Source organism: Leptonychotes weddellii, chromosome 4, assembly GCF_054177405.1.
Source record: "Leptonychotes weddellii isolate Sample4059 chromosome 4, ASM5417740v2, whole genome shotgun sequence".
NCBI lineage: Eukaryota > Metazoa > Chordata > Mammalia > Carnivora > Phocidae > Leptonychotes > Leptonychotes weddellii.
This window is the reverse complement of record NC_138372.1, coordinates 16,592,852-16,615,946: the sequence shown is the minus strand read 5'-3', so window position 1 is coordinate 16,615,946 and position 23,095 is coordinate 16,592,852. Positions and strand designations below refer to the sequence as shown.

The window sequence follows — 23,095 nt, the reverse complement described above, 5'->3', positions numbered from 1 at the left end:
CCAAAGACTCAAAGCTGATAGAAAGAAAACATTTACAACACAGAAAATAAAAACTTAAACGCAGATTGCAGGATATTTTTTTTTTTAAAGATTTTATTTATTTGACAGAGAGAGCACAAGCAGAGGGAGAGAGAGAGAGAAGCAGGCTCCCTGCTGAGCAAGGAGCCCGATGTGGGACTCGATCCCAGGACCCTGGGATCATGACCCGGGCCGAAGGCAGATGCTTAACCCACTGAGCCACCCAGGCATCCCCAGATTGCAGGATATCACATCCTACTACATCCAGAAGCCATAGGCTTCTCGATGCCTCTAGAGGCTGCTTAGGATCCAGTTCTCCTGCATAGTCCTCAGCCTCCTGCTGTGTGGCCGGGGCCAGACAAACCCTTCCCAGGGACACAGATCTCTGATTATGTCCACCTTAACGGGAGTCCAGGCCCCTTCAACCTCCCTGAGGCCCAGCAAGAAGGAGAAAATCATTTCCTAAATACCCATCCCAATGAACTTCACGTTAATCCCTACAGATACAGCTCTAGATGGCAGAGTAACCGCTCAGGTGAGCAGTGTGAATTCTCATTGTCCCAAACCAAAAACCCATTCATGAATTTTGCCCCCATTGCTAGCACAGCAGAGTCACTGAAGTTTGAGATCTGTTTTCTTTTCCAAACCTTTTGGAGGTCCCGGGCCCCAGAGGCTCAAGATAAGAATACCTGGGCTTCTCACTTCCAGCAGCCTCTCTAGAAGGAAAGCTATCCCCAAAGCTGTCATCCCACACGGGGAACCTGCTTTGCCATGAGGCACAAGGAGGAGCAGCAAACATCCTATATCTCCTGCCAGAACAAAGCCAGGGAGTCGCAGCTTTTCCTTTGCTAACAAGGAACATTCTGGAACATATTTTCTGTGCCCCTGTCTGTTCCAGATATTTTCCTCAGGATAAATTCCTGACAAAATCACGGGGACAAAAGTCACAGGCATCTTGCAGGTTTTTGAAACACAATGTCAAATTTTTGCCCTTTTTTTTTTTTGCCTCTGAGCTTCCTGATAAAGCACTGAAGAAGTCTTGGGTTGAACCAGCCACCAGACCAGATAAACAAGCTGGCCTGTCACTGTTCCTGTTTTCAGCAACTGGGGAGGGAACTCCCTTGGATCCTGCCCAGGACTTGGAATTCCGAAGCACACAGACCAGACACCTTTGCACCTGGCTCCCCTGCTCAGGCCCCACCCTCCCCTCCTTTCCCCGCCCCTGAGGCCTGGCCAAGCGGGTGGTGCGGAGGCGGCAAAGAGTCCCAGCGCTCCATCCGTGCTCAGCCCAGAGCCGAAGCCAAAAGAGGGCCCTGAGCCCGGCTCCATGAGGACGCTACTGACCATCCTGGCCGCGGGATCCCTGGCAGGTGAGTGCCCATTGCCCTGTGGTCACACTCCCCACCCCCACGCCCGGGAGGGTTGATCAGGGTTCCACACGCCCGCGTGTGCGCGCGCGCGCGCGCGCACACACACACACACACACACACACATGCAGCCCCAGGACGGCCAGTTTCAGTTTCTCCTCCACCAGGGCTGCCCTGGGTGACAAGTTTCCTTGGAGAATTGGGGAATACATCAGGGTATCGGGGAGGATGCAAGGGTCCCTCAGACCTGGCTTCTTCTGGAGACTCAGCTAACCTCAAGACTCGGGGATGCAGCCAGCTGTCTGAACTGGGGTACCAGATGCCCTCACCTCAGTGGGTGGAGAATTGGCTTGCGGGAGGCAGACATCCTTGGACCCCTCGAATAGTTCTGATAGTTGTACCATCCCTTCCTCTGCTTCTGGCCGGCACTGGCCCAACAAGGGGAGTGGGGAGAAGGACAGACGGACAAACCTTGAGTGCGGCCATTGTTTCTCTCCACGACCCGAAGGGGGCCTCTTCTGACCCCTCACACTAGATCTAAAAGAGCGTTAATTGGGGCGCCTGGGTGGCTCGGTCGGTTAAGAGTCTGCCTTTGGCTCAGGTCATGATTCCAGGGTCCTGGGATCGAGCCCCGCATAGGGCACCCTGCTCAGTGGGGAGTCTGCTTCTCCCATTCCTTCTGCTGCTCCCCCTGCTTGTGTCGCTCTCACTCTCTCTCTCTCTCTCAAATAATAAATAAAATCTTTAAAAATAAATAAATAAACGAGCATTAACTCTAGGAAACAAACTGAGGGTTGCTTGGCGGGAAGGTGGGTGGGGGATGGGGTAACTGGGTGATGGACATTAAGGAGGGCACTTGAAGTAATGAGCACTGGGTGTTATATGCAACGGCTGAATCACTAAATTCTGCCTCTGAAATTAATAATATAGTATATGTTAATTAAATCTAATTGAAATAAAAAAATTTTTAAAAATAACAGAGCATTTTCTGCCAGAAGGGCCAGGTCTGCTGCATTAAAAGATCTTAAAACATCAGGGCCCTTTTGAAAACAGGACTAAAGGGCATAGCTTCCAAATCCAATAAAGTAGATTTCTTGATTTATAATTATAGAGAACTTTCAGGCAGATATGTGAGATCCCAGATTGGCTCTCTGCTCCCGAGACGTTTCATAAAATTCAGGGAACTTTCGCAGGAAGTGAACGCATAGTCCAGACTGAAGAGCGGGGAGGGATAGCCTCTGCAAGGGCCCTTCTAGCTCAAGTGCAGGATGAAGCCCATAAAGGGCTGAGGCTTCCCAGCCCCGTCTGCTGCTGTCCCCTGTGTCAGCTGGTGGGATCCACAGTGTTTCCAGCTGCTTCCTGGGCCCTTCCAGTCTGTTCAACTCCGGTATCAAGCTGGGCATTCCCATCGCACTGGGCCCTTGATGAGTGAGGAAGACTCACCGCATCCCCCAAAGACTCCATTCTGGTTGGAAGTCTTAGAGGCTCTTGACCCTCACAGATGGGGACCAAGGGGAAACAACCTTAGGAGTTGTTAAGAGCCGAGAAGGTTTTCTGGACCCCAGGTCTCCTCTGCCCCAGCATTCTTAGGCTGATTCTAGAATATTTTGGATTATTTTTGTTTGTTTCCCAACTTGTTGACATAAAATTGTTTTTTTCAAGCAAATATGAAAACTTTCTTTCATAGAGGCTACCAGTCTGTCAGTTTCTAGACAACACATGTGTCCCCAGGATTTCACAATGTAGACTTTCACCCAGGAAGTGCAGAAACAAAGCAGGCTGAGTAATACGTGATAGCTTTAAGGGGGGAAAGGAATGAGCAGGGCAGGAGAGGGAGAGATTTTTTTTTTTTAAGATTTTATTTATTTATTAGAGAGAGAGAGCTCAAGCGCAGGGGGTAGGGGGCAGAGGGAGAAAGAGAATCCCAAGCAGATTCTGTACTGAGCACAGAGCCCGAGGTAGGGCTTGATCCCAGGACCCTGAGATCATGAACTGAGCCAAAATCAAGAGTCAGATCCTTAACCGACTGAGCCACCCAGGCATCCTAAGGGAGAGATCTTGTTAGCCCTCAATGCCCCCTAAAAGAAGACTCTATCCAAGGTCCACCCACTTCATTTCTGGAAGCCAACTTCAGTTCCCTCCTGGAAAACGGTGCCAACCTTCTCCCAGCCTGGGCCCCTTACCTCCCGAGCATGTCTCAGCCCCAGCCACCAGGCTCTCCCATCACAACTAGCCCACCAGGATACTGACCCCAACCAGCAACCTTCTCAATGCCGCCCCTAACCCACCACTTAGCGGTAGTTAAGCCCAGCCCCAGATAGACCCTGGCCTTCTCTCAAATCCCACCCTCCCTCTCTCCTGCCCTAACTTTATCACCCCACCAGAAGCTACCATTCAGTTCTGACTTCAGGTGTACTCCCTCCCTCATCTTAAGACCCAGCCCTGAATCCAGGACCACTCCCTCCAGATCAGACCCCAATTCTGCCCAGACTCAAATCCAAACAAGATGTCGGCCACACCCCAGGGCTCAGTAGCATAGCCATCACATTGGCTAGAGGCAGTAAGACACGCCCCCTCTAACCCCCAAGTTCCCCAGGTCCTGTTCTGGGAGCTCCAGGAAGCCTGGAACACAAACATTTCTATAGCTGTTGAGACTGACCAACTCAGATTCAAAGAGGAATGTGGCCTTAGGTTTAACCAGTGGATGCACAGCAGGGTCGGGCTATCCAGATATTCTTCCCCATCCCCACAGGTGCCTCCTAAGCCCATGGACCCCTCTTGCAGAAATATTGTATGTGGACTTGGAGTGGGGAATAAATAACTGTCCACTTCCTTACACCTTGGGCCTGTTGGTGGTCATGGCCATGTCCGGGGTGGAGCGAGGCACACACACATCAAAGACATGTGCACACAAGGCCCCAAGGCCTTGACGCAACTGGGTCCGCGCACCTGCTTATTTCCAACCCCAGCCAACCAGGCCCTTCTGAGCATGCTCAGAGCCAGCTGCCGGCTCTGGCCGCCATTTTCCTGCAACCCCTCTTCCTTTCCACAGACCAAGCTGGGAGGGCTGAGAGAAGAGTTTTGTAAGTAAAGGCTCCATTTGTAGTTCAAGATTGCTTCGGGGAGAGTGGCCCCTCCCTGGTCCTCTTCTTGGGGCTTTGGTCTTTGCTGCCCCCTCCCCGCCCTATGGTATTCCCCCACGACCAGTCTAGCACCAAGATGAGTACTGCAGGCTCTGTCTCATACTAACCGAGACACTGGGCAGGTAAACCTCTCTGAGCCTCTGCTTCTCTTATCCCTAAAATGGGGGTAATGATAGTAACTGCCTCCTCGGGTGTCAGGAGGGTTTAGTGAAGAGACTTAGCCCAGTGCCTGGCACTTGAAACACATTTCACAGGTGTCGGCGGCCGCTCTTGTCATTAGTCTTTGCCTTTAGGTAAGTCAAATCATCCCCACCTTAGAGATGAAGAAAACAGGTTTCCCAGGGTCGCCCTGCCCGTATGTGGCCTCCGTCAGCACCTCCTGCCCCGGGCAAGTCTGTGCTCTGCCTTCCTCCCGGTGCCAGGCGGGCAGGGACTGGTTCAGCCAACAAAGGGGCGGGAGCTCCCAAACGTCCTCTCCAGCCCTGTCTGGAATTACTGACTCTGGGAAAGTTATTCTTTGATGTTTTAGTTGAACAGCCAACGTGTAGTTGAGCGTCCTTCCAATATCCCGTGGGTGAGGACGCCCACTTCAGGTATGTCCAGAAGTGAAGGAGAGATGGTCACAAGTGTCGTCAGGGGCGTGGAATAAAGGCAGCACCCACACGCTGCCGTGGGGACGCAGGATGTATTTACATGAAAAGTCCAGAATAGGAAGATCCAGAGAGCCAGAAAGCAGCTTAGTGGTTGCTTTCAGGCTGGGGGAAGGAAGGAAGGGAGAGGGACTCTTAACAGACACAGGGTTCCTTTTTAGGATGATGACAACGCTCTGGAATTAGAGAGTGGTAATGGTTTCACAACTTTGTGAATATACTCAGAAACCCCCGATTTGCATGCATTAAAATGGTGAATTTTGGGCACCTGGGTGGCTCAGTTGGTTAAGCGACTGCCTTCAGCTCAGGTCATGATCCTGGAGTCCCGGGATCGAGTCCCGCATCGGGCTCCCTGCTCAGCAGGGAGTCTGCTTCTCCCTCTGACCCTCCCCCCTCTCATGCTCTCTCTATCTCATTGTCTCTCTCAAATAAATAAATAAAATCTTTAAAAAAAATGGTGAATTTTACAGGCTGCGAATTATAGCTCAATAACAAATTTAAAAAGAAGCGAAGGGGGACAGGGATAGTTGCAGTCTCTGGTGAGTGGGTGCTGGTACTGCCCTCCTCATTGGACGGCTCGTTGGTGGGCTGGGGGCAGGATCCTCGTGCCCATCTGCTCACCCTGCTCCCACTTCCCACAGCTCACATTGCTGAGGACACCTCGGATCTTCTTCAGCACGTAAAATTCCAGTCCAGCAACTTCGAAAACATCCTGACGTGGGACAGCGGGCTGGACAGCGCCCCAGACATTGTCTACAGCGTCGAGTATAAAAAGTAGGCTTCCCCCCACATGACCTTTTCGGACTCTGCTCTGAAACCAGCCCTTCCAAGAAAACCCCCCTCTATCATATGTCCCCACGCCCCGCCCCACCCCCCACCCCCTGTCTGAGGTGACAGAGCCTACACCACTCCTGCCAGACAGAGCTTTGCTCCTTTGTGGTTTCTTTTGCAAAGGGAGGATAAAATAATGGTTAAAGGTGCAAACTCTGGAGTCAGACTGCCCAGGCTTACCTGCCATCTCTGGCCTTTATAACATGGGGCAATGGGGTAATCTCGCCAAGCCTCAGTTTCCCCACCCATAAAGTAAGGACAGCAAGAGTACCTCCATCATAGGACTGTTAGGTAGATTAAGCAAGACAGTCACGAGTGCTTGTGCCTGGCAGGTAATAAAATCGTTTTATTATTATCGGGGAGACTAGGTCAACAAAGAGTCGTGCCCACCCCCTCAAGCCCCTGCCCCTATTCCTGCCCGTCTCTCTTCCTACGCAGAGGAAGAGGTTGGCATGGGCTGAGGGGTCTGCAAACCTGGGTTCCATCGCTGGTCCTGCCACTTCATCCCATGGCAAGTCACTTCCCCTCTCTGAGCCTCAGTTCCCTCATCTGTAAAATAGGTGTAACAGTGCCTGCCTCAAAGTCTTATGGTAACGATGGGCCCAGAATGTGAACTCAGACTGGCTAGGTTCAAGTCCCGGCTCCCCAAATGCATGCTCCAAACACCTGCCCAAATTTTACCTCTTTAAGCCTCAGCTTCCTTATTCGAAAAGGAAGGAGAACCATGTCTGAACCTCACGGGATCATTGTGAGGACTAACAGATCAGCCACATAAGGGGCCTGGGACACAGAATATGCTAAGTAAATATTAGATATCGTGGGGCGCCTGGGTGGCTCAGTTGGTTAAGCGACTGCCTTCTGCTCAGGTCATGATTCTGGAGTCCCGGGATCGAGTCCCACATCAGGCTCCCTGCTCGGCGGGGAGTCTGCTTCTCCCTCTGACCCTCCCCCCCTCATGCTCTCTCTCTCATTCTCTCTCTCTCTCTCAAATAAATAAATAAAATCTTTAAAAATAAAAATAAAAAAAATATTAGATATCATTATCATTATTAATAAACCACAGGCCCAGTGCCAGGCTCAATCATTCAAGGTGTGCTCTGGCCCCTCCCATGCCTACAGGTACGGAGAGAGAGAGTGGCTGGCGAAGGAGGGCTGCCAGCGGATCACCCGGAAATCCTGCAACCTGACCATGGAGACGGGCAACTTCATGGAGTTCTATTACGCCCGTGTAACTGCCCTCAGCGCAGGAGGCCGGTCAGCCACCAAGATGACCGACCGGTTCAGCTCACTGCAACACAGTGAGTGGGCGCCCCTCACTGCAGGGGAGGGGCGGGGGGAGGCCCGGAAGGGCAGGGGGCAGTTCGAGATGAGGCTTTCAGGGAAGGTCGCCCCCACTAGAGAGCATCCCGTGCGCAGCTGGTCTTTCTCCAGTTCCATCCCGGCCTCCCGAGGTCAGTTCACCTTCCTCTGGCCTCTCGACTCCAGCCAAGGGCTCCTAACTCAGTGCCCTACTCCAGCCCTGACTCTTTTCCAATCCTCAGTCTTGGTCTGGGCTTCCACATCACCTCCTAAGGGGGAGTCCCCGCTCTCGGCCCCAGCGACCTCATTTCACGATGTCACCATCTGCTACTCTCTGTCACGGTCAACTGTTCATTGTCTTCGTAGCTCCTATCACCATCCACAGTGAGGGCATCTGCCGGCCTGTATCCCACCTGCCTCCGGGCGGGGGCGTGGAATCCCGCATTCTCAGTCCCTCGCGTAGGGCCTGGCATGGAGGAGATGCCCACTACGTAATTGATGAATGAATGAATATGAGTTGCCAAACTCCCCACACAAGCTGAGTAGGTGGTGATGTTCACCAATGGACTTCACAGCCACGTGGTTTTCTAAGAAAAGAAAAAATAAAATTAAATGAGTTATTTTTTTCTTGGCTTATTCAATTAATACATGTCTGGAAAATATAGAAATGCACAAAGAAAAATAAAAGAAGTCCAAAATAACCTGAACACTTAAACATAATCATGGTTACTAGCAACTGTCTCTACTCTTTTGTGACCTGGTTGGCTGGTTGCTTTTGATATAATGCCCTCAGGAACATTTGCCCACGTCATTAAGTACTTTTCCACAGCATGACATTTCACGGCTGCAAAATGATCTGTTCTATGGAGGTAGTCTTAATTTACTTCCCCAATTCCCTTTTTGAGGACTTTTAACTCAGTTTTTCAATTTTATAAACAAAACCGAAGTGAACATTCTTCTAGCTCCGATGTTTTCAATTCGGAGGTCAGTGGACCCTTGAGGGATTTTTATAAACTTGCTTCAGGGGGAGTAGGGCTCATGAATCCCCGAAATTGAGTGCAAAATTTTTGTATATGTACATTTTGGGGGAGAGAAGATCCGTAGCATTCATCAAATTCCTAAAAGGGTCTGTAAACCAGTAAAGGTTATTTGGTTATTCAGAAAATCACATCTGGAGAGAGATTGAAGTCTCAGACCTGGCCTTTGAGGCCATATCAATAATTTGAGGCACCTCGAACATTACTTAGTTTATATAGCTGAACCCTCAGTCTCCAAAGCTGTCACTGCCAATAGACCAAGGAAAAGGGAGCTCTGGGCAGACTCAAGGTGGGGATTGTGGAGGCAGGGACAAGGGCACCGTTAATCTAGGAGGCCAGTGCCCCTCTCCCTGGGTTCTGCCCACTCACCCTTGGGCACCCCTGTGCCAGCCTTAAACCCAAACACCGGTTGCTTGAAGCACTTTTCTCTTTTCACCTGTTTGTTTAGCTGTTGTTTTCAGAAGCATAGCTGGGGTTGGGTGGGAGGAGAGGGGAGGCAGTCAGTCATGTCCCCTGGTCCGGGGCAACCTCAAACACTGCTGGCTGATTCTAGTCTTTTCTTTTTGCTTTTCTCTCTCCCTTTCCCAGCTACCATCAAACCACCTGATGTGACCTGTATCCCCAAGGTGAGATCCATCCAGATGATCGTCCATCCCACCTCCACGCCTATCCGCGCAGGGGATGGCCACCGGCTTAGCCTGGAGGATGTCTTCTCTGACCTATTCTACCGCTTAGAGCTCCAGGTCAACCACACCTACCAAATGGTAAATATATGTGCCTCCCTGGTCCTTCCCTGCCTGGGAAACTCATTTCCCTGTCGATTAGATCTGCATTGCTTCAAGTAGAAAGGAGATGTTTTATGTAAATTAGCATTTTCCAAAACACAGCCCTCCCTCTTGTAGATCACACAGACAAGAGCCTGCTAAAGTCTCTGACAAGTCCTGCAAAGCCAAGACTCCAGTTTCAATTTATTGAATACGACTTCTCTCAAATTTCTTGACCAGAGAGACTCCTTTTATTTTGCATAATTTTTTTTAAAGATTTCATTTATTTGACAGAGACAGAGATAGCAAGGGCAGGAATACAAGCAGGGGGCGTGGGAGAGGGAGAAGCAGGCTTCCCGCCGAGCAGGGAGCCCGATGCGGGACTCCATCCCAGGACCCTGGGATCATGACCCGAGCCGAAGGCAGACGCTTAACGACTGAGCCACCCAGGCGCCCCATTATTTTGCATAATTTTTTAACTTTTTTTTTTTTTGCCTAATACCTTATAATACCCTGGAGAGCAACTTCTACTAACATCTTCAGATGTCCACTTTGGAAAATGCTGAAATCTATTTCTACTGCTACAGTTCTTTTTGCTGGGTCTTCACCATTGGCAGGAACTGGATACAGGCAGTCTTAAGATCACTAACAATGAAAGGTGGAAGGCAAGGGCATAAATGGCCAAATGTTATACAAGGTATTTCTTTTGTATACAGGAAATATGTGTTTTCTCCCTAGCATATGCCACAGTCCGCAATTCCATTGAATGACTATTCCCACACCCAAGGTGTTTATAATCTAGTGGATGGGAAAGGAGCTAAAACAAGAATTCAAATAGCTATAGATAGAGGAAAATAAGGTACTGTGTGGCGTGGAGTAGGGGCAGGGAGGTGGGAGGGGAGATGGCAGCTCAGAGTTCTGGAAAAGCTTCCAGATCAGAAAATGTTCTGGTGCCAATACCAACTTCTGTGGCATGTCAAGTAATACAGGCCTATTACATCATTTATTCCTTACCATAACCCTATGAGGTGGGGGCTACCATATCCGTCTTCTGAACGAGAAAACGGAGGCTCAGAGAGGTTAAGGCACTAACTCAAGATTGTTCAGCAAATGATAGCATAGTCAAGATTCAGATCCAGCTCTGTTCACAGCCCACATTTTTCGCTCCCTGGCCTAGACTGCCCCACCATGATCAGAGAGAGAAGCAGGAAAACTTAAAACCCTCCTGGAAAGCACAAAACTGCCCAGGATGGAGACATGCAGACCAGTTTCTCATGCAGAACAGTTTCTCAAAACATGGCCCCAAACCAGTGGCATCAGAATCTCCTGCAGTATTTATTTAAAATGCAGGTGCCTGGGCCTTCTTCCGACCTACTCAATGCAGTTCTGCAGTGGCATCTCTAGGGGCTGAGTGTTTAGTCAGCAACCGGAGTGCTTCTTACCCACCCTGACGTTTGAGACCCGCTGACGTAGGGGAGGCGAGGGAGGGAAGCCTGGGTGGACAGGCTGGGAGGTAGCGGTCTGGGGTGGTGGACAGAGGAAGGTCTATTTATCTCTATAGTCAGGGGAGCAATTAGAAATTACTGAGCAGGGCAAGTCCCTTTCACACTGTCTATTAGTAAATATTTGGGCTTTAGTAGGGAATATCTTATTTACAAGTTAATTCAGTTTGTGGTCAGAGAACACACTCTGCATGATTGCAGTTCTACATTTATGGCCCATCTTGGTGAGTGTTCCACGTGCACTGAAAAGAAAGTGTGTCTTACAGTTGTTTGGTGGAGCGCTCTATAAATAACTATTCGATAAAGGTGGCTAATCGTGTGACTCAGATCTTCTGTATCTTTCCTGATTTGGGGAAGAGCTATCGTTCTTTTCATTGCTGAGAGTATTAAAATCTCCAACTAGGACTGTGGATTTGTCTCTTTTCCCCTCTAATTCTTTGCAGATTTGCTTCATGCCTTTTGAAACTCTGTTCTCAAACACATACACATTTCTAACTATTACAGCCTCCTGATAAATTGACCCTTTTATCGTTATGAAATGTTTTTTTTTTTCTCTAGTATTATTCTTTGTACTGAAGTCTACTTCACATGTTATTCATAGAGCTACTCCAGCCTTCTCACACTTACAGTCTGCCTGGTATGTCTTTTTTTATTTTTCAGACTATATTTATTTATTTATTTGAGAGAGGGTGCACGCGCGTGAGAGGGAGAGAGCACAAGCGGGGGTGTGCGGGGCAGAGGGAGAGGGAGAAGCAGACTCCCTGCTGAGCGGGGCACCAACGGACAGATGTGGGGCTCAATCCCAGGACCCTGAGATCATGACCTGAGCCGAAGGCAGACGCTTAACCAACTGAGCCACCCAGGCATCCCTGCCTGGCATATCTTCTTACCTCCATTTATTGTCGCTCTAATTGTGTCTTATATTTAAAGTGCATCTCTTGAAGACAGCATTCTGACATCTCTGCCCTTTTTTTTAAAAGATTTTATTTATTTATTTGACAGAGAGAGACACGGCGAGAGAGGGAACACAAGCAGGGGAAGTGGGAGAGGGAGAAGCAGGCTTCCTGCTGAGCAGGGACCCCAATGCGGGGCTCGATCCCAGGACCCCAGGACCATGACCTGAGCCGAAGGCAGATGCTTAATGACTGAGTCACGCAGGCCCCCATCTCTGCCCTTTTTTTGAGATATAATTCACATACCATAAAATCCTCCCTTTTAAAGTGTAGAGCTCCATGGTTTTTAGTACATGCAAAAAGTTGTGTGTGACCATCACTGCTATTCTCCTTATGCTATTAATCTGCTTTCAAGTTCTCTGACTCTTCTCTCAACTCCAATCTGCTACTAAGACCATTCAAGTGGGATTTTTATTTCAGATATTATATTTTTCAGTTCTAAAGTTTCCAATTTTCCTGGTTTCTACATCCTAGTGAGATTTCCTAGTCGTTCATTATGAGCACATTTTCTTTTGCTTCCTTGACCATATTTATACTAGCTGCTTGAAAATCATTGTCTGGGGGTGCCTGAGTGGCTCGGTAGGTTAAGCAGTTAAGCCTCTGCCTTCAGTCAGGTCATGATCTCAGGGTCCCGGGATCAAGCCCCTCACTGGGCTCCCTGCTGAGCTCCCTGCTTCTCCCTACCCCTGCTGCTCCCTCTGCCACTCCCCCCACTTCTGCTCTCTTAATCTCACTCTCTCTCAAATAAATAAATAAAACCTTAAAAAGAGAGAGAGAAAAATCATTGTCTGCTAATTCCAGTACTTTGGTCATCTTAGAGTAGGCCGCCATTGATTGTCTTTTCTCCTGAATATGGATCACGTTTTTTCTTACTTTGCATGTCTAACAATTTTAGAATGTATCCTAGATGTTGCGAATGGTATAGTGGAGGGAATCTGGATTCTGTTCTATTCCTCCAAAGAGTTTTGTTTTGTTTTGTTTTAGCAGACAGGTAATTTGGCTGAACTTCAAACTCCAAAATCTCAGTCCCATTCTTTCACCTTTACCTGGGCTGCTTGGAGTTTGCCCTACTCGCTTCAGGGGACAGGCAGGGATTTGGGCCAAGTTTATACTCAGAACTTGGGCCTCTGTCTCTGTGGATCTCTCCTATCTGCCATCTCTCCCCTCACTTTCTAGCTGTTAGGATTGCCCGGAACTCTGTCTCATTATTCATACCAGTAAGATTACAAGGTTTCTATTTAGGTTTAAGCCATCAAACAAGGTGAAAGCCTGCTTTTAAGCTAAAAGACATTTTAAAAGATGAGAAATTCACCCAGTGAATTTCCCTGCTTCCTTTCTCCGGTATCTGCCTGTTTTTGCTTGCTCTCCAATGCCGACAGGTGGTTTGGCCAGAGTTTATAATTGTTGGTTTAGGGAGGTTGGTCCAAAGAAGCTATAAATTGCCGGGAGCAACAAGAAGACAGGCCAAATGTGAAAATGAAAGAGAGATCAGGGTAGAAAGTTAGGGCCTACTGCAATGTTAGGGGCTGGAAATCACTGGGCCTGAAGCAGGCCAGAGGCAGTAAAACATCTGGGGAAGGAGGAATCTTGGGACCTGGCAACTCTGCTGGACTTGTGTCACACGATTTTTAACGTGTGCACCTTCAACCGTATGAGTTACACAAAACAATAAGTTGCAAAATCTGTTTATACACTTCTTCACCCACTTACACCCCTCCTCGAAAAATAAAAATAACCCTAAACTCTGGCTTCCATGTACCTGGAAAGGGGAAGACGTAGCTGAAATGCACAGAACTAAAGAAGAAAAATTCTTAGTTTTTGAACACCCAAGAACACAGCTTCTGGCCCTTTAAAGGAAGGTTTATGGATCATTTAAGGCCAATTAGAAACAAGGGATATGAGAGGGGCTTTGTCAAAAATGGCTTCAAGCTCTGGGTCTTGAATCCTGGAACAAGAAAGACACTATGAACAGAGCTAGGGAATCACACACAGATGCAGGTTTGGGGTTTGGGAGGGAGCGGGACCCAGACTTCTGGAAGAGATCAGCACGTTTGGACATGCTGAGTTAGACTTGCCCACGAGGTGCCATCCAACACCGAGCTGGAAGTGCACGTCCAACTTGACAGCTCTTGCTAAGTTTGGGAGTTTTCTACACATTGGTGATCTCAGGAGCCATGGGTCCAGATAAGAGCACTCAGTGAGAGAGTAAGTGGAGAGAGAAAAAACTGGATGAAGAGCAAATCTTGCAGAACAACAGAATTGAGGCCCTGAGACCAATGAGAAGTAGGATGAGAACCAGATGGTGGAACAAGGCAGCCAAGGGAGGAGTTCAAGGTCAAGAGGTTAGAGACACACCAGAAGGCGAGAGTTTAAAAAGGAGCTCCGGCAGAAGGATCAGCAACTGCAAAGGAGCAAAGTCTTGCTTCAGCGGGCAAGATGTGGTAGGAAGAGCAGGTGTTCGGCATTGCTGGAGCCCAAAGCGCCAGGTGGTCCATAGAGAGAGGTAAGTGGACAGGGAGGCAGGGACCGGGATTTTATCCCATGATATGGGCCGAGCCATCAAAATATTTAAATAGGGGGGCGCCTGGGTGGCTCAGTTGGTTAAGCGACTGCCTTCGGCTCAGGTCGTGATCCTGGAGCCCCAGGATCGAGTCCCGCATCGGGCTCCCTGCTCGGCGGGTAGTCTGCTTCTCCCTCTGACCCTCCTCCCTCTCATGCTCTCTGTCTCTCAAATAAATAAATAAAATCTTAAAAAAAAATATTTAAATAGGGGAGCATTGGAATTATACTGATCTTTTAGAAATATCACTTGGGCACCAGGATGAATATGGAGGTGGACAGGGACAAAACCAGAGACAAGTGACCAATAAGGAAGCCACTGCAAGGGTCCATGCTCAAGGTGTTGAGGCCCAGTTAAGGCAGAAGCGATGAGGAAGGCCAGAGAGGGATGGATAGTCAAGGGTTTTTGATGTTGGATAAAGAAGGAGGAGGAGGAAAAAAACTAGAAGGAGGGATAATGATGATGTTGGTGATGGTGGTGGTGATGGCGCAGAGGGTAGGGGAAGAGGAACAGAGCATTACGGACTGACCCACCAGTTCTTGGTTTGGGTAGCTGGTGGCACCATTGTACTGAGTGTTGCGACCCAGGCAGAGGTGTGCACAGGCTTGCTTGGGCTCCGGGTGGCGACTGGTGCCTAAGAGGAGTCACTCTGGCTTCTCTGTCAAATTCAGCACCTTGGAGGGAAGCAGAGAGACTACGAGTTCACTGGCCTGACCCCTGACACAGAGTTCCTTGGGACCATCATGATTTTTGTTCCAACCTGGTCCAAAGAGAGCGCCCCCTACGTGTGCCGAGTGAAGACGCTGCCAGGTAAATTCAGCGGAAACCAGAGGGAGGCGGGACTCCTGAATTCAAATTTCGTCTCTGTGCTCTCTTCCCTGTAACCGAGGTGAGGTTTGGCGGTGCTCACACAACTGCAGGATTATTAGTGTTACCGAAGTCGTCTTAGTTAATCCATCATTGAGTTAGCTGATGGGTTATCATTAAACACGTTTAATGCCCCCCTCCAGCCTGCTGGGTTTCCTCTCCCTGGCCAGCTTCCTGTGTTCCCTAGCAAAGCAAATTCGCTTTATTAACCCAGGGGAGATATCCTGGGAAATAATCTGCAGAAGGGAAAGCAGAGAAGATAAAAGTTTCCCTCAGTATCTTCCAAAGTGAAAGAATAGTAGCAGTGATGAGAACTAGCATTTCTTTTTGGGTTTTTTATTTTTTTTAAGATTTTATTTATTTATTTGAGAGAGAGGGAGAGAGAGAGAGCACAGAGGGAGAGGGAGAAGCAGACTTGCCACCTAACAGAGAGCCCGACGTGGGGCTCGATCCCAGGACCCTGAGATCATGATCCGAGCCTAAGGCAGGCACTTAACTGACAGAGGCACCCAGGTGCCCTGAAAACTAGCATTTCCGCAGTCCTAACCAGGGACCAGGCACCACAAAGCACAATCCTCATGAGCCATCTACAAGACAGGTGCGATTATCACTTTGTTTTACTGAGGAAACCGAGATTCAGGGTGGTTAAGTAACTTGCACAAGGGCATGCAGGTGGCGAAGGATAGAATTAGGCTGAATTCAGGAGCCCATGTTCTCAACACGGCGCTATTATAGAAATCATTTTGAGTCAGCGGCCCAGGGAGATGGTGCCCCATGCTCCCTTTCTCTAGCACACTGAAACTCGACTCTCATGTTAAGCATCATGATATTTTTATTAGTGTTCATGTTCACAGAGATAGAAATGTTGTAATGCTCAGAGCTGCAAGTTTAGAAGATGAAAGTGATGGTAGTGGGTTGGATGGATTTGGAAAAAAGAGTCTCCTCCTTAGTCATCAGCTTCAGAGTAATGATGTCAGTAGGTGATTTCTGTTTTGATGAACAGAGGCAAGGTGGCCGCTAGAGGCTGGGCCCGAGGGTAAACTGCACCTCGGTAGAATCATCGCATAGGTTCTGGTCCTCGGTGTTGTTCAGAAACTCAACTCACCAGTCACCCCAAGAACCCACAAGAGACTGATTTCTCCAGCCGAGTCCCAGTGCATTAATTTTCAGGGGAAGAAGTGCCTGGTAGAGCAGCATGCCCTTCCTGGGGACAGCGCCCCTGGGGAGACCAGAATAGAACTTGGCGAGAGCAGAACTGGAAAAGGAATCCGGCTTTATAGACACCACGCTGGAAGCCTGTATATGATTTGTGACCCTCTCCCCTGGGTGGGCTAGACAGATCTCGCCCATTGCTAGCCCCCTCGCCCCACACCCCTGCTATCTGACAACATGCAGACCACTCTACCCTTATCCTTTTGTTGGCTTGTCCTTATGTGATCTAGCTCATGATGTGATACCTTTTTTTTCCCTAAGACTGTAGCTGCTTTTACATAATCACACCTCTTATTGGCTAGTTCTTGCTGACATATAGAAGGCACCTCATCCTTAAAAATAAAGTATATGAATAACAATTCCTACCGTTTATTAAGTACTCCATTGCTACGCACTGGGTTAAATGCTCTACGTATATTATCCCATTGAATTTTTATTTATTTTTTTAAAAGATTTTATTATTTATTTGAGAGAGAGAGGGATAGAGCACAAGCAGGGGGAGCAGCAGAGAGAGAGGGAGAAGCAGGCTCCCCGCTGAGCAGGGAGCCTGATGCGGGGCTCAATCCCAGGACCCTGGGATCATGACCTGAGCCAAAGGCAGACGCTTAACCGACTGAGCCACCCAGGCGCCCCCCACTGAATTTTTATAACAACCTTGCAGGTTGGGTAACTTCAGCCACATCTTACAGAGGAGGAACTCTGGCTCAGAGAGGCTAAAGAGCTCACCAGTAACCACATAGCTGGTCGGTGAACCTAGTTAGTTCATCTGATCTTGAAGCCAGCACCTTGCAATTTTGTTTACAGCTGGGCCTCTCTATTGCACATTTATTCCTCTTATTTCCATTTCAGAGTGATAGATCCTGCCCTTGACCCCATAGGCTGTGGTCTGTTCTTATCCCCGGAGTCCAGAATTCCCACTTTACCTCTCAGGATGTCTGGGAGGGTCACAGAGCAACATCCCAGTATCTTGATATTGGAAAGGACTCTCACCCCATTTCCAATTTTTACAGATAAGGAAGCTAAGGCATCTTTGTGCAGTGCCTGTGAGGAGAGCTTTGTAGGTGTACATGACAAGCCTATTTCCCACTGAGTAGCTGTGTGACCTTGGTCAAGGCACTTAGCCTCTCTGACACTCAGCTTCATTATTCCTGAGAAGGGAGCATCTCTGGCCCTCTCTGTTTGGTGCGATATCAGAGGTAAAGCACACCACACAGGGCAAACAGTAGGAGCTTAATAACTGCTGGCTACTGTTCTCAGTACGGAGTAGCCCAGAGACGGTCGTGCAGCAGAGAGAAGGCTTCTCAGCGTGCTAGCGGCTGAGGCAGACCTCTAACACCCCACAGTCCAGGGTGGTTTCCGTTACTTCCTCCTGCCTTCCCATGCGTGAAATGGCACATGGGAATGTTCCAAGCCCCCGTCCTACCCCGCCAGAGGAGCGGTGGTGTTCCCCCACCAGTAGGCATTCTGGTCCCGTCTTCTCCCTGGAGCAGCAACGGGACTATCACGTGACGGGGGACAGGGCATCACTGAAGTGGGAAGCTGACCCAGGGAGGCCCAAGCCTCACGGGCTGGAAGTGGAGGCTCCAGAGATTCCCGGCGTTCACAGCAATTGCCAGGGTCCCTGGCAGCCGGTGATCAGCACCCCACGCTGAAGCCACCTGGGGGAACAGAAGGAGGGTGGCCTGGAGAGTCAAAACCCCTGGAGAACACAAATCGCCAGTTTTAGCAAAAATCCCAACTACGGCCTCCTTAACCCGCCCCCCCCCCGCCCCCAGTCCCACTGGGGCTGGTGACAGGAAGTGTGTCATGCCAAGAACTGGCTGCGCCCGTCCCGAGGGTGCGGGACCACAGGGAGAAGGCTCCACACTAAAGCCCTTAGTCGTCCTTCTGCTTCCCCTTTAGAAAGGGTGGTGCCGCACAGGCTCCATCCCAAGCAAGGTCTTCCTAACACCCAGCCTGTCACCTTTGTAGGGGGGCAGGCCCCTCCCATTGCCACCTCCCTCCCTCTGCCTCCGCCCAGAGCCCCCTGCCAGGGAGGGCCAGAGAGGCCCGTTTAGAAGGCTCTGCTCTGGCCTTGCTCTGGCCACGGCCTTCCCCACACGACGAAGAAGAGTCTGTAGGTCCAAATGCACAGGTCCCCCTAGAGCCTGTGACCTCCCTTCTAGCCCACACTCTGGGTACCTGGGACCCTGAAATTCCCTGTACAAATGCCCTGAGCCTGTGTCCAGTCTAACGGATCTGTTCCTTGCATCCTTTCTCCAGAGAGGAGATCCTCTGTTGATGCGCAGAGCCTCAGTCCTAAGGGTGGCCAGTAGGCAGCTATGTGTTGAGGGGCATGGATGAACTTGGCCGTGTGGGCCGGGGAGTCCACATGCATGTGCACGGTGGGCAGAGAGGGATGGAGCTGCGGTGGGCCAGGGGACCGTGGCAGGCTCTCCCTGCCCCTCCACATTTCAGCATGAGACCCCAAGGAGTCCAAGAATTCAAAACTCAAACCTGGCCTTCCAGGTTGTGATGAAAAGTATATTTGTCAGGACGGGAACATACAACATATGTTACTGAGTGTAGGAATATGATTTATAAATCCTGGAAATTTAGCCGTCTAGTGTGCGGCCCTCTACTTGTGCTCCTGACCCAGCCCCGCCCATGCTGGGGGCAGGAGAGGCCTTCCCGAGCCTGGCCCGAGAGGGCAAGGAGGAAAAGCACCCAGCCCACAGCATCCACACGGGATTGGGCCCAGACCGGATCCCGGCCTCAGTCTCCCTGCTCTGGCCCCTGTGCTCCCCCAGATCGGATGTGGACATACTCCTTCTCAGGCGCCTTCCTGTTCTCCATGGGCTTCCTCGTCGCCGGGCTCTGCTACCTGAGCTACAGATACGTCACCAAGCCGCCTCCGCCTCCCAACTCCCTGGTGAGCAGTTGCACCTGGGGGAGGAGAGAGAGATCCGGGGGTGGGGGGGGGTGAAGAACCCCAAAGCAGCAGGGGATACGGGCCCAGGGACCCCTGGCTCTTCCTGAAGGGCAGGGATAAGCACACAGTGCAGAAAATTAGGCCTCGTTTCTCCTCTCCAACCTAAAGTCTACAAAGACATGGCCCAGCAGGGTGTATCGGAGAAGGGTAGATGACCGGAATAGTGGGCTTGGAATAGAAACCCACGCAACCTGAAAGCATCCGTGTCCAGGCAGGTAACATAGGACCTGAGACCACAGGCCTCTGCAAGGGGCCGAGGAGGGGTGGGCGCTATGGGGAGCCCTGGGGCTCACGCCCTGTCGATATGGGCAGCCAAGTACTGCCGCCTGAGAACGCGGGCCAGTGTTGCCAGGTCCTCTAAGCCCTGTATAAAACCTCCCAAGTCCCACTGGCAGCCCCAATATGGCGGCCAGCCCTGGCTCAGTGCTAAAGGAGCAGGGTCTGCTGCTGCAGAGGCCTGATCTGACCGGTCTGGGGCTCTAGGAGCTGGCTCTTGTTTACTGTGTGAGGGACAGGGGAGTCTGAGGGCATTTAGCTCAATGTCAAAGCCCGCATGAACCATTTCTTATAAAACTCTCCCAGCTTCCCCATAACCCCTATCCTTTCACACCCGGCCCCCTCCATCGGGCTCTTAAGGGTCCGTGAGTGAGGAGCAATGTGGGCCACCACCTCGAGAGCGTAGCCCAAGGCAACCTCCAACCTGAGTCATCTACTTCCTGGATTATCTACCTTCTAGAGAAGCCACAGGCTAAATCTCTGTCCTGGGGATAACCCAGACTTTAGAAGTGGCTCTCACCTAAAGGGCTGGGAGCCCTGTCCCTTCAGGGAGGCCCAGGACTTAGAGGAATCTCTGGAAAGCCAAGGGGATGTGCGGCATGTGCATTTTGAAAAGTCCTCTAAGTGGTCTACCCCCTCCCCTCCACCTCCCCATGGAGGACCCCAACCATCCACGGCCCCCTCAGGGAGCTTAGAACGTGCTCTAACGGGTGGACTGTTGCTGTCCTGCACAGAATGTCCAGCGAGTACTGACCTTCCAGCCTCTGAGGTTCATCCAGGAGCACGTGCTGATCCCTGTCTTTGACCTGAGCAGCCCCAGCAGTCTGGCCCAGCCCGTCCAGTACTCCCAAGTCAGGGTCTCCGGGCCCAGGGAGCCCCCGGAAGCCCCACCACTGCACAGCCTGTCTGAGATCGCCTATCTCGGGCAGCCAGACATCTCCATCCTCCGGCCCTCTGGAGTGCCACCTCACCAGACGCTCTCCCCACTGTCCTACGCACCCCAGGCTGCCCCCGAAGTCAGGCGCCCCTCCTATGCACCTCAAGTAACCCCCGAAGCTAAACCTCCATTCTACACTGCACAGGCCATGTCTGAGGTCCAGCCTTCCTCCTATACCCCTCAGACCACTCCAGACTGCTGGCCTTCCTATGGGACCTGTGGGGAAGGCTCTGGCAGAGACTCCCCACCTGTGACACTCTCGAGTCCCAAACACCTCAGGACTAAAGGTCAGCTCCAGAAAAAGGCACCAGCTGGAACCTATATCCCAGATGGCCTTTCTCTGCAAGGGGTGACCTCCTTGGATATGGAGGACCCCCAAGAAGCAAATTTCTTCCAGCAGCATCTGGGAGTTCACACGGACAGAGTACCTGACCCCAGTGTGCTACACAGAGGGGAACCAGGGACACCATCGTGCCTAAAGGATCAGCTCCCCCTCCTCTCTTCTGTCCAGATCGAGGGCCACCCGGTATCCCTCCCTTTGCACACTCCTTCCCTCTCATGTTCCCCCACAGACCAGGAACCAAGTCCCTGGGGCCTGTTGGAGTCCCTCGTGTGTCCCAGGGACGAGGGTCCCATGTCTGAGATGGAGGCCCTGAGCCCAGCCTCTCAGGCCTCAGACCTGGAGCAGGCCACAGAACTGGATTCTCTCTTCAGAGGCCTGGCCCTGACCGTGCAGTGGGAGGCCTGAGCAGAGAACAGGGCAAGCCTGGGGCTTCCTCCTCATCCCCACCCAAGCTCACATCGTTGGCCATCGCTCCCACATCTGGGGGGGGGCGGTGAAGAACTCCCCGCCTCAGGGGAGTTCCCTTGAAAGAACCAAAGGAAAGAGGGACCGGGGGCCCCTGCCACGGCTGAGCTATGGTTGGAGCAAAACGGCATGATGAGGACTCCAGCCAGAGGAGTTCCGGGTGTGCGTCATGTGCAAATGAGCTCTGCGGGGCAGGAGGGGATAGTCAAGTGCCGGGAGTTAATGCAGGGAGACTTCACGGGATCCAGCTCCCCCAGCTTCTGAGATGCTGGACACAAAGTTCTCCACCCCACTCCTGGCCAGTTTCATGATCTAGTTCGACAGAGAGTGAGGTCTCTACCTCCTCTGTGGTTCCCATATCCTGAGAAATGGAGCCTGGAAAGGACGCCTCACAGCAGCCTGGGCCAAACCAGAACAACCTGCACTTCTGCCAAGGTCAGAGGTAGCGCGACGGCAAGACTCCAGAGAGGGGTGTGGCCTGGGGCTCAAGTCCACCCAAGCCGCTGTCAGAAATCACACCATCTCAACGTCTCTCCTCTGCTAGAGGCTTGACCGCGGGTGAAACGCAGGTCCTCCCGTGAGGGAGAACACACAAGCCTTTTCTGCCAGCAGAAGCTGCAGACCCTCTCCTGAGAGCGGGGTTCCTAAGGAACGGGGGTCCATGTGGCCCACAAGAAAGAGCACGCGCTTCACAACTTTGAAAACTCAGCCTTGGGCTCAGCTCATCTGGGTTGAAATTTCTGCCTTACCACTTACCAGCTGTATGACGTCAAGCAAATGAGCCACTGCTCAAAACATCAGTTTCTTCATCTGTAAAATGGGGATTGTAACACGGACTCCACGGGGTTGTGGTGAGGATGACATGAATAATATCTATAAAGTACTTAGTAGTGCCTGGCACATGGGCAGTGCCCAGTCAATGGTAGCTACATCCTGTTGTGATTTTTTTGTAATCGGGCTGCACAGTGAGTGACCCACTCCCCCAGTTCAGGGTGGCTTCACATGGGGCGTTTTCTCATGGGCTCGAATTATCCTGATTTTCTCAGAATTGCTCTAGGCCAGGCCAGAGGGGCTGGACTACCTGGGGGAGGTGGAGGGATGGCAGGGCCTTCTGGAAACAGGGTCCAAAGACAAATGGAGCCTTGTCCCTGAGGTTGCAGAGGGAAGTTGTTTGGGAGTGCGGTGGCATTCCCAGAAGGTCTCCTCCCCCACACCTCAGCAGAACCAGTGAGGAGCTCAGTGCTCGGTGCTCACAGTGCTTGGTGCTTGGTGCTCACTCGCTTGCCCTTCTGCCCCTGGGGCCGCTGCTCCATAAGGAAATGGCTCCTTGCTCGTGCTTGTAGCGTGCTGGCCCGCCCTTTGTATCATTCGCCTCTCAGGTGACCCTAGGATGAGATAACCAAGGTCCAGAGAGGAGAAGGCACCCAGCTCGGGGCCCCCCACTGAAGCCGGGACACGGCTGGAGCTCAAACCCAGCATCTCTGTCCTCATCATGAGGAGGAGCTTCCCACACTGGTGTGGATTCTCAGAGATGAGACGGAGGGGGCGTAAGGAAGGGGGCCCCCGATGGGGTCCTTAAGGGGCCAGGTCCTGTCATCACCCTGTTGTCCCAAAGCCTGTTCTGAACATTTCTGAGAAGCAGGATCAAAGTCTTGCCTCAGCATGACCTTCCCGAGTATACAATGTCCTCCGTTCTCTGCACCCAGATGTGTCTCCCTCCTCTTCCCCCCCACCCCCACAACACAGCACCAGCTGGTGGTGTTCTTATCTGTTTGTCATTAATAGTTAACATCTCTTCAGGGTCACTGGTCCAGACCCAATCTCTCCATAACAGAGGGGTGGGCCACCCTCCTGACCTCCTCGGCCCGCTCTCTCAGCAGCCACTAAGTGGCCCCCATGA

General features: G+C 51.1%; 1 protein-coding gene across 1 annotated transcript; it reads left to right on the top strand.

Moving 5' to 3' along the window:
* The first annotated feature begins 1,058 nt into the window (after positions 1-1,058).
* IL22RA1 (interleukin 22 receptor subunit alpha 1) lies at positions 1,059-22,120 on the top strand. The gene is made up of 7 exons (XM_081817748.1): positions 1,059-1,388; positions 5,820-5,952; positions 7,129-7,307; positions 8,934-9,109; positions 14,796-14,934; positions 18,993-19,114; positions 20,185-22,120. Exons 1-7 carry the CDS (start codon positions 1,346-1,348, stop codon positions 21,133-21,135), a joined length of 1,743 nt encoding a protein of 580 aa, XP_081673874.1. The 5' UTR covers positions 1,059-1,345; the 3' UTR covers positions 21,136-22,120.
* The last annotated feature ends 975 nt before the right edge of the window (positions 22,121-23,095 follow it).